Genomic DNA, 11,996 nt, shown 5'->3' with positions numbered 1-11,996 from the left:
GCCACAGCCTGGCCTGCTGCCACGTATGATTTGCCATTTAAGCAGGATGTATCCTGGAGGGGCTTAGATGGCAAAGAGGGAGATTTAAGAGAGGACGTTTCACCCACAGAGAGATAGCTAGCCAGCATCTCTTCTACAGGGGGCATCCTCTCATAGCCGTTTTCGTGCATGCCCTCGATATTAGCATAACTCGTATGCTGAAACCGATGGATGCGAGAGGAAAATGGCCTCTTCCATTCCTTTTCGACTTCTGCATGCAAGTCAGGCAAGAATGGAAGGCTCACCTGGGCTGGAGGGCTATGGTCAGACAAATAACGCTCATCGAGGCGACCTCGTGACGTTACCTTTCTGGCACGCTTCCATGGCAAGTCTGATTTTGCCGTGGTGAGATCCATAACCTCTAACAGCTCCTCATACGCAGGGCAGGAGGATTGAGGAGGCTCAGCCTCAGCTTCTTCGCCACTCTCAGACATCTCCTGCTCTTTCTGTGTAGAACCCAGCAGAGCACTAACTTCAGTGTCAGAAGGGGTTAATGACAACGCATCTTCCTCCCGAAGTTCGCTCTCGTTTGCCGCAGGAGAGTGTGAGAGGAAAAGTCCCTCTCTACACTCCTCAGCGAGATCCACCTGTGATCCCCACAAGCTCATTCTCCTCCGTGCCTCGGCAACGGCGGGTCCTGAGCCGCGAGATCCAGATGGCTGTCCCTCTTTCCTCGAAAAGAGAGACAAACGAGAACGGAGCTTTTTCATAGAAAAACACTCGCAGTGCACGCAGATTGCCCCCTCAAGAACATCGCGCACGTGCTTTTCGCCCAAACAAGAGACGCAAAGAGTGTGTGTGTCATCAGGTGTCAAATAACGCTGACATGGATGCACACACTGTCTAAACGCCTTGCTAATGGATGCCATTGTATAACAATAATAGATCGCTCTTACCGTTTTGGTCGTTTCTCAGATTTGCACGCTTCAAACAAAACAGTCAATGAAGACGAAGAAGATAAGTGACGGGTCCTACGGGCGCGTATTTATAGTCGCGGCGGTAGCGACGTCAGAGGCTGTCGCTGGCCAACATGTTGGCATTTTTCAAAGTATGCTTCAGACACGGGTCACGACAAGGTGTTCCCCATAGTGTCCCTTCAGAGGACGCAGTTCGAAGTTCCCTTGACAGGGAACTATTTGTACATGTATTGTGTATTTCTTCTTTGTGTATGTGAAGCATAAAATTCTTCATAATTATAAACAAAAAAATAAGTCTATTGTCCCTCGTTTACTGGGTTCTATGAAATGGCTCAGTGGTTTTGCAACATTAGGCAAAAAATACAATAAAAAATAAACCCCTAATCATGTTAGAGACAAGGGCAAAGCAGACATTTACTTTTAAAACAATGAATACGTATGTCTTTTTTAAATCTCAGTATTTTAATTATTATTCTTTTTTATTTAATGTTAAACAGAAAATATTTGTAGATTCATTGTTTACACTCACCGGCCACTTTATTAGGTACACCTGTTCAATTGCTTGGTAACACAAATTGCTAATCAACCAATCACATGGCAGCAACTCAATGCTTTAGGCATCTAGATGTGGTGAAGATGACTTCACTCAAAATGGGGAAAAGTGGATTTAATTGACTTTGAACTTGGAATGGTTGTTGGTGCCAGACGGGCTGGTCTGAGTATTTCAAAAACTGCTGATCTATTTGGATTTCCATGCACAACCATCTCTAGGGTTTACAGAGAATGGTCCGAAAAAGAAAAAATATCCAGTGAGCGGCAGTTGTGTGGACAAAAACGCCTTGTTGATGTCAAAAGTCAGAGGAGAATGGGCAGATGGTTAGAGATGATAGAAAGGCAACAGTTGCTCAAATAACCACTCATTACAAACAAGTTATGCAGAATACCATCTCTGAACACACAACACGTCAAACCCTGAAGCAGATGGGCTACTGCAGCAGAAGACCTCAGCTAAGAACAGGAAACGGAGGCTACAATTCACACAGGCTCACCAAAATTGGACAATAGAAGATTGGAAAAACGTTGCCTGGTCTCGATTTCTCAATCCATGTTCATCCCTTTATGACTACAGTGTACCCATCTTCAGATGGCTACTTCCTGCAGGATAATGCTCCATGTCACGAAGCTTAAAAAATGACAATAAGTTCACTTTCCTCAGATGACCTCCACAGTCACCAGATCTCAATCCAATAGAGCAGCTTTGGGATGTGTTGGAATGGGAGATTCACATCATGAATGCGCAGCTGACAAATCTGCTGCAACTACGTGATACTATCATGTCAATATGGACCAAAATCTCTGAGGAATGTTTCCAGCGCCTTGTTGAATATATGCCACGAAGAATTAAGGCAGTTCTGAAGGCAAAATGGGCCCAGCAAGGTTTACCTAATAAAGTGGCCAGTGAGTGTCTGCAGGGTATAAAAAAAATAAAAATGGAAGTCATCATAAAATAGCATGTGTTGTCACTAAATACCCGGCAGTTACTGATTCTATTAAAACATTTATGTAATGGGATCATTATCAGCTCAGCTATTAAATTAAAAAAGGCCTTTATGTACATTACTAAGTTGGCCTATACATTATGGTTCACAGTGACGTCTCTGTGATGAGTAATCTCACTCACTGGTTTTTGGTTCAATTATTACAAATTGGTTAACAGTGTTGGGCGTAATGCATTACAATTAATGCAAGTTATGTAATCAGATTACTTTTTTCAATTAACTAGTAAACGCATAGTGCAACGCATTATTTTTTAATTTACAAAAAAAAATATATATATACTTTTTCAAATAAGTAACACCAGTTACTTTTTTCCATTTATTGATTGAAAGCTCTCCTGTCCCCATGCTGAGAGAAATCATGAAAAGATGTAACTTCAGTTCTAGGATAAATGTGAACATGAATTAATTCAACTAAAAAACAAAAAACAAATCCAAATTAATAAAAACAGTTAAAAAGCAACTCAGATTATGATGCTGCAATAATTAAATATGTTAAATAATACAAATATCCTTTATGTTTTTAATCTCATTTTATAATTTGCTGCTGACCTTTGATGATCCAATTCAACCAAACTAATAAGCAAAGATTACACAAGATAAACTAACGTTTTATAGAGTGTTGAATTTTCTTCCTCCGCATTCTACTGTACAGATGTGAATTTACATTTCCTTCAGCCTGAGACTTTTGGTGTGAAAGGACTTTTACATTCGCCAAAAATATAACTTTTTGTTTTATAAGCAAACAAGCAAGCCTAGCCCAGGTACCGCAAAAGTAAGATAACCCAATACTTTCTATAAAAAGTAACTAAGTTAGATAATTACTAAAAAAACAGCCATGTTAGGGAGATGCTGTGTGTATTTACATAAAATTACAGTTACATAAAAACAGCCATGTTAGGGAGATGCTGTGTGTATCTAGGTAAAAGCAAATGCACTTTTTATTTGGCCTTCCAAAAGTAGATGCATTTAGGAATCTTTAAGATTACTTACAACAGGACAGCAATGCATTTTATGGATGACCGTTTCGTGAATCTAGGAGAGGAGGTTATTCTGACTTTGCTACGACAATCTGGCTCTTCTGAATCAACTACTGGAAGTATGTTTTTTTGTTAGTTTAAGTATTTGCTATTGAATGTTTTTAAATTCAGAGTTTTGCGAGTTGTGTGTGTGTGTGTGAGAGAGAGAAAGAAAGAGAGAGAGAAAGATGGTCACACAGTGGAGTCAACTGTCTTAACCGTACATGGCTTGTATACTACAAACACATATCCGATTATGGAAAAGGGTGTCATTTGCAACTAGTGCTTGCGGTGTTCAGCCAATCACAATGCACTGGGTCAGCTGGCTAATCAGAGCAGACTGCGCTTGTCGGAAGTAGGGATTTTGTAGAAAACAGTGCGTTTGAGTGAGGCGGGGCATAGAGGACCTACAATAATGTACAGTATTGAAAAAAAACATTTACATTAAAACATGTCATCATATTCTGTTACACCAAATACACAAAATAATGATCTTTAAAAAAGCATTATATGACGCCTTAAATACATTATAATTTTACTGGATATATAATTTTTTTTAATATATGTGTGTTTTTTTAACCACAAAGTACAATACTTCAGAGAATTTCTATGTTATTTAAGTCCTATGTTTACTCATTCATGGTTGCTAGGAAACCATAATGTACAGTCTGTAACATATTAAAATATAAAAGGCAGGATTTCAGACATGTGTTTATCTGAATAGGAAGAAAATCTCAGGCAGTTTTATGCTATTTGTTATGCTATTTTACTACTCTGATTGGAATTAAGGAACTAAAGAAGAAAAGGACAATAATTATATTACATTATATCTTTTTTTTAATCTTAAGAATGCATGAAACACTTTTTGTACTTCTGATAAAACTATATTTCAACTTTCAGAGTTTTCATCACCTTGCAGTTACAGACACTTTCTGCATCTTTCTGCCATTTTCCTTTATAGGAGCTTTTTTTCAGTGCATATATGAGTGCATTGAGACCCTAATTGATTTCTCATCACCTGTACTAACTATATCTTGAAATATTTGGATATTGAGAAGTAGCTGACTGAAAATGGGAGCTGAAAATTACTCTGTAAAAAATGTAGACAGCTTTATAATCACTGGATTTGATCACCTGCAGAATCAAAAGCTCCTCGGATTCCTCATCTTATTAACCTACATGCTCATACTGCTTGGGAATGGCATTAATCTGTGTATCATCTCAACTAACGGGCATTTACACAAACCAATGTACATATTAATCTGCAATCTAGCTGTTGTTGACATAATGTTCTCTTCTACCTGCAGCACAACCATGATCTCAGTGCTGCTGGCTGAGATTAAAACTGTTTCATATTACTCTTGTATCTCAAGAACATACTTTTATCATCTCGGTGATTTTACAGAGTGCATGGCTCTGACATTAATGGCAATAGACAGACTTATTGCAATTAGACTTCCTTTAAGATACCACAGCATTGTAACAAATTCACGAACATTTCTGTTCATTTTTCTAACCTGGCTTGCTAGCTTTGCTGTTATAGGTTTTGTGATATCAAAAGCAGACAGTGCACCATACTGTCAGCCTGTCATCAGATATGTGTTCTGTAATTATGCTTCCTTGATCAGAGCTGCTTGTGTTAATCCTGAACCTTATTTTTTCATAACTACAATTATAAGTTTGGGGCCAATATGTGGACAGTTTCCCTTTATTCTGTGTACCTATGCTGTCCTGGCTTACAGCGTTACTAGACTCTCCAACAGCTCAAGCAAAAAGCAAATGATCAGCACCTGCTCCAGTCATCTCATTGTCTTGTTTAGTTATTATGCACCAAAGCTGGTCTCTATTTTACTAACTCGAATAGGAGTTGAGCTAAATTTAACAGAAAGGAATGCTGTTCTTATTGTAGCCTCTCTAGTTTCTCCTTTAATAAACCCCACTATTTATTGCACCAGAACGAAAGAGATCAGGAAACTATTAGCAGATATATTTTTGCACACAAAAAATTGTACCAAATTAAATCAAATCAAGTCAGTTTCAATAGCTTTATCATCTTAATTCTGATTGTGATAATGTTGCTTGTTTTAAAAATGTGTTGTTAATAATGCTAGAGACTAAATGCAAAAGCACAGATATGCTGATGTTGAATTGCTTGTTTTCCAATAAAGTAAAAGAAAACAGGGAAAATATTTGGAGCTCTGTTTATTTTTTTAAATTACAGTATTGGTGGACATTTAAAATGTTAAACAAAATTACTTTCTATACATTGACAAAAAGCCTACCTGTGAAACAAAACAGTTTGTAGATGTATTTAATATTTACATATGGAGCTTGAATAATAAGCATGAATAATATTAAATATCATAATAAATGTAAAATTAAGTCTGTTGTCCCTCAGCACCAGCAATATCAGTTATTGATTCTGTTAAAACATTTGTGCACTGGGATTTAAAGCACGTATCTGCTCAGATAATAATGGATCATTAAGAGGACCATTGTTTAAGGTGAAAGCATTGTGGCTCTGTCCCTGTTGGTATTGAGGAGCTATTGGGAAAAAAGACAGAACTACTTTGCAGCTTACATGGAAAATGATAAAATGTTGCTATTTTTAACATTAGAGTGGAAACAGCAATTTTTAACTTTAATGTCCAAGGCTTTCACTTCCAGTTATTTTACCTGTACAAAATCAGTTTGTTATGTCGCTGAATATTGCAAACTGGTATTATGTTAACATACATATACAAATACACATACAAATACATACATGGTTCCTGATTTGTGGAAAAGTTCAATTATTGTACCGATACCTAAAAAAACTAAACCAAATTCCTTGAAAGATTACCATCCAATCGCCTTGACCTCCTTAGTTATGAAGATTTTTGAAAAAGAGATTAAGAGGTATATAATGACAGTTGCTGGACCACTTTTAGATCCGCTGCAGTTTGCATATCGCACTGGAAGAGGCGTAGATGATGCAAAACTGTTCTTGACAAATACTCTTAGTGGTCATCTGGAAAACAGCAGAGCTTTTGCTTGGCGTTTGTTTGTAGATTTTTCATCTGCATTTAATCTTTTGCAACCTGTAACGTTGGGGCAAAAACTTATCAGTCAGTTTAATTTTAATCATGGATTAGTTTTATGGATTATGAACTTTTTATCAGACAGACAACGAAGGGTTAGGATTAATGATGTGTTATCAGATGTTGTAAATATCTCCACAGGTACCCCACAAGGGTGTGTGCTCTCTCCTATTTTGTTTATATTATATACAAATGACTGTCAGAGTTTGCAAGATAATAGTTACTTGGTAAAAATATGCAGATGATACTGTGTTGCTCTCCTTGCTTTCACATTCAGATCAGGAATATGGTTCTGTTTTGTACAATTTCATCACTGGGTGCAGTAATATGAAACTAAATCTGAACGTCTCAAAAACTAAAGAGATGATTATTAATTTTAGCAGGAGGACACTTCAACCGATAGTCATTAATGGCACACATGTAGAAGAAGTAGAACAATATAAGTACCTGGGTACGGTTTTTGACAACAAGTTAAAGTTTGATCAGAATTCTGAGGTAAACATCAAAAAGTCACATCAAAGATTGTTTGTGCTGAGAAAACTGAATTCTTTTAATGTACAGAGAGTTGTTCTTAAGTCTTTTTATAATTCATTTGTTGAAAGTATTTTGTCCTTTTATTTGTTGGTTTTCTTCATTGTCTATAAAAAACAAAAATCGGTTGCAAGGTGTTGTTAGCACGTGCTCTAAAATCATGGGTGTCCCCTTAAGAAGCTTTACTTCTTATTGAACAGCAGGTGATGAGGATGGCACACAAAATATTAGGAGATAGTACTCACCCGCTGCACTTGGACTTTGAGTGGATGCCCCTGGGGCGACGTTTAAGAGCAATTAAATGCTCTACTATCGTTATAAATTTAATTTTGTGCCTGAAGCAGTACGGTATATATATATATATATATATATTACATACTGTAATGCACATTATCTTTTGTTGTTTGTCAGAAAGAATGAAGAATATCTATCATCCAGACGTTTTCATTTTGACTGCCAACTCTTTAAAATACATCAAAACAACACTGAAAAACTATAATTATGAAAAGTGTTGAAAAGATGACATTCTCTAAACATTCATCACCATTTAAATCATAATGTAAACAAACAAACAAAAAATATTTAAAATTAGGTATAAGGCCACTGAGCCAGAGCATGCTATTGTTGCACATACAATATTAATGTTTAGAACAATGCAAAGAATACAAAACCATTAGAAACTCATACATCAATTCAGCATACACCATGAGATGGGTGAAAAAGTAAGATTAAAAAGAGCTAATTTCCCTCAAAAATTGCTACTACAGTTGACTTCTTGGGTGGCCTTTGCTTGAATTTTTTACCAGTATGATTATACTGAGTTCTTCACAACAGGCTTTACAAAATACGATATTAGCGTTTTAATTTTCTTAAAATATTCTATACTTTTTGACCTTTCGACTGTGTGTTTAAGACCAACATGAAAAACCATTGCTATAGAAAACCTATTTGTAATTGATTAATCACTGCTGCTGAAAAACTGTGACGCACAGTATGTGTCACCGAATTAAAACAATAAAAGGCACAACATAACACATACACATTTGTTGAAATGGATGAGAGCAACATCTGAGAAGCTCTTGTATAAGAAATTCTAATATTTGTAAAGATCTAAAAATGAATTTCTAAGGAAGAATCAGACTGGAAAATGTTTTGCATATTATTCATATTTAGAATTTAAAATGATCAAAACTCTTTTTATAATTCTGTTAAAACTATATTTCAACTTTCACAGTTTTCATCACTTGGCCATTACAGACGCTGTCTGCATCCTTCTGCCATTTTCCTTCATAGGAGCTTTTTTTCTGTGTATATATGAGAACTTCATGGGTGTAATTGTTGTCATATAATTTTATATATGTATTTTGAAATAGTTGTGTCTGAATTTTAGGAAGTGATTTACTGGAAATGGCAGCTGAAAATTACTCTGTGAACAATGTACAGAGCTTTATAATCACTGGATTTGATCACCTCCAGAATCAAAAGCTCCTCGGATTCCTCATCTTATTAACCTACATGCTCATACTGCTTGGGAATGGAATTAATCTGTGTGTCATTTCTATTAACAGACATTTACACAAACCAATGTACATTTGAATCTGTAATCTAGCCATTGTTGACATAATATTCTCCTCTACCTGCAGCACAACCATGATCTCAGTGCTGCTGGCTGAGATTAAAACTGTTTCATATTACTCTTGTGTCTCAAGGACATACTTTTATCATCTCGGTGATATCACAGTATGCTTGGCTCTGACATTGATGGCAATAGACCGACTTATTGCGATCAGGCTTCCATTAAGGTACCACAGCATTGTTACAAATTCACGAACATTTCTGCTTATTTCACTAACTTGGCTCATTGGTTTTGCTATAATGGGTGTTGTGATATCAGTGATAGATAGCGTCCCATACTGTCAGCCTGTCATCAGATATGTGTTCTGTGATTATCCATCTATGATCAGAGCTGCTTGTGTTAATCCTGAACCCTATTTTTTCTTGCCTGCAATGATCAGTCTTTGGTTGCTATGTGGGCAGTTTCCCTTTATTCTGTGTACCTATGCTGTCCTGGCTTACAGCGTTACTAGACTCTCCAACAACTCAAACAAAAAGCAAATGATCAGCACCTGCTCCAGTCATCTCATTGTCTTGTTTAGTTATTATGCACCAAAGCTGGTCTCTGTTTTACTAACTCGAATAGGAGTCGTGTTAAGCTTAACAGACAGAAACGCAGTAACAATCATAGCCTCTCTTGTTCCTTCATTAATAAACCCCACTGTTTATTGCACCAGGACTAAAGAGATCAGGAAACGATTAGCTGATGTATTTTTGCACAAAAGAATTGTACCGAATCACTTAAAGGCTGTATCGTAAATAATATTATATGATAAAATTATATAATATTGTATTAAATATCATGGGTGATTCTCAAGATGTTGGTGATGCAAGGTGATTGACATTCATATTTTATGCTATGCTTACAGCAATGGTGACTGGTGGAAAATGTTCTAGGTAGGGCTGTGATGTGTCACATCCATCAGTTTTAGCAAACATCCCAGTATGAAGTAATGCTAACAGAAACATACAAAGTTTAAGAAAAAAGTTTAAAAATGGAAAATATTGAGGTTTAAAACATTTAAAAAAAAGATTTTTTTTAGATAAAAAAGGTAAAAAAGAAGTTTGATTCTCATTATTTTTTGTAAGCTCTTTCTAAGATAAACTGATACTCATATGTACAAAAATCACCACTGACCCTTGCTAACTCCTTTGTACAACATTCGCCAGACATGCTGCCATATCAGACTTGCATTGTACTTTACCTTGATTAAAATCATCATCCACCAAAACTTTATGAGGGGATACTGGTTTGCTTTATTGAGGCCTCACACACAAGTCCTGACTCTATAGGTGCGATAGAGAAATAGCCCATTTTGTACAATATTTGTGGACAATGATTGATTTAATTTTGACAGATCTTGAATATGTTCATAGCAGTTAGCTAAACTGGTACATATACCTTCCTTTGGTGAGCGATTTCTTCTTCACCAATTGCATTGACACGCATATGGGGAATGCGTCCAATAGCACCATGCCACAACCAAATGCAGAATGAAGACACAATGTGAACTCAACCCCAAAGCAATCATACTAAGGGCCCCTGTTGTGTCATGAACCAGGTTTCTTCCTCTTTATCTCTAACACGTTCTCTCACACATTTACCTACACACACACAAACACACACACACACCTTATTAGCTCATTATCATATTACACCTTCTGTCCCACTTTATATTAGGTGGCCTTAACTACTATTTACTTACATAAAAAATAGGTACAATGTACTTATTGTGTTCATATTGTATTGTAAAACACTTTTGCTGCTATTGAGGTGGGATAGGGGTAAGGTTAGGGAGAGGGTTGGAGGTATGGGTAAGTTTAAGGGTGGGTTAAGGTGTAAATTATGGCTCAACAGTGTAATTATAAATGTAATTACAGAAATCTAATTACATGTAGTTTTTTTTTATAGAAGTACAATGTAAAAACATGTATGTACACAACTAAATTATTAATTAAAATGTAAGTACATAGTAGTTAAGGCCACTTAATAGGTGGGTCCACACCTTCTCCTTTTTCTGTTCTGCTGACCTCTCTCTTTTCATGCACCCATTTGTCATTGCAATCAGCACTCGCGCTGATATGCTTTGACACCTGTTTCTACTTTGCCCTAAGTGTCCACCCTTTATCTGGTGTTTGCTCTGGTAGATTCTTTGTCGGATTATTGTTACATGTCATGCGTTTCGTCAGCAGTTTCATCCTGTCTGTGTTGATAAGTACTCACCTAATTCTTGTCTTGTTTGCCTGGAACAGTTTAGTCCAAAGTATTTGCTGTGTTGCTGCTGTATGTTAACCTCTGCGGTTCTCTCACCCTGCCTGAGTTATCCACTCCTGAGCTTCAAGTCTGCTTCAAGGGAGTCCTCCTCTGTTACTCACCAAGACAGGCATCTTTCCTTTCAAGTTACCATTTACCACTTCCGTGTACTTTAATGACGGACTACCTTGGTTATTTATTATTTCTGTTATTCCTGTCATCTCTGCATTTGGATCCTTCGTTCATCACTGTGACAGAATAATCCGCCCATCATGAATCCAGCAGATGAGAGGCCTGTCCGGTCAGCGATCGAGATCCAGGGAGCTATGCTAAACATGAGCAGGAGTTGGCCGCCACTCATCAGGCTGTTAAGAGGGTTTCAGCTCAGATCTCTGATCTATCTGCCCGTTTACTTCACCTGCATCAGGAATCTGCCATGTCGCACAACTGCCAGCTGCCCTCTCAGCCATGAATCAACAATCCTTCCTGTTATGCGGTCAACCTGAGAGTGCAGAGCTTTTCTCATCCAGTGTGAGTTTGTCTTTTCCCTTCAGCCCCAAACGTATGCAGAGGATCGGGCTCGCATTGCTTATGTCCTCTCTCTGCTCACGGGACGAGCACGCGATTGGGGTACATCGGTTTGGGAGGCACAGTCTGCATGCTGCAGTAAGTACACTCTTTTTAAGGATGAGATGATAAAGATCTTTGATAGATCCGTTTTCTGCAGTGAGGCATCACGTCTTCTTGCTTTGCTACGTCAAGGCAGAAGATCTGTAGCTGACTTCACGAAAGAGTTCCGGACTCTGGCTACGATCCTGCACTAACAGCACGATTTCTTGAAGGGTTGAATGTAGACCTTAAGGATGAGATCTACACACAGAGGTTACCGCCTCAGCTCGATCTGCTTATTGACCTGGCCATCCACCTTGACAAGTGTTTCGAGCAAAGGCGCCGAGTTCGTTCTCCATATTACACCATGTGATAAC

General features: G+C 37.4%; 1 protein-coding gene and 1 pseudogene across 1 annotated transcript; both read left to right on the top strand.

The window, feature by feature from the left end:
• Nucleotides 1–4,602: 4,602 nt before the first annotated feature.
• On the top strand, nt 4,603–5,589 carry LOC128021018 (olfactory receptor 6N1-like). Its single transcript, XM_052607878.1, has one exon. It carries the CDS (start codon nt 4,603–4,605, stop codon nt 5,587–5,589), a length of 987 nt encoding a protein of 328 aa, XP_052463838.1.
• A 2,960-nt stretch (nt 5,590–8,549) lies between these two features.
• On the top strand, nt 8,550–9,515 carry LOC128021017 (olfactory receptor 10G4-like; annotated as a pseudogene).
• Nucleotides 9,516–11,996: the final 2,481 nt, after the last annotated feature.

This window comes from Carassius gibelio, chromosome A10 (assembly GCF_023724105.1).
Source record: "Carassius gibelio isolate Cgi1373 ecotype wild population from Czech Republic chromosome A10, carGib1.2-hapl.c, whole genome shotgun sequence".
Taxonomy (NCBI): Eukaryota; Metazoa; Chordata; class Actinopteri; order Cypriniformes; family Cyprinidae; genus Carassius; species Carassius gibelio.
The sequence above is the reverse complement of the archived record's forward strand: the minus strand, read 5'-3'. Positions and strand labels throughout refer to the sequence as shown.

Coding starts and splice junctions, on each gene's coding strand:
- LOC128021018 (XM_052607878.1), top strand. CDS start 4,603: ATGGGAGCTGAAAATTACTCTGTAAAAAATGTAGACAGCTTTATAATC.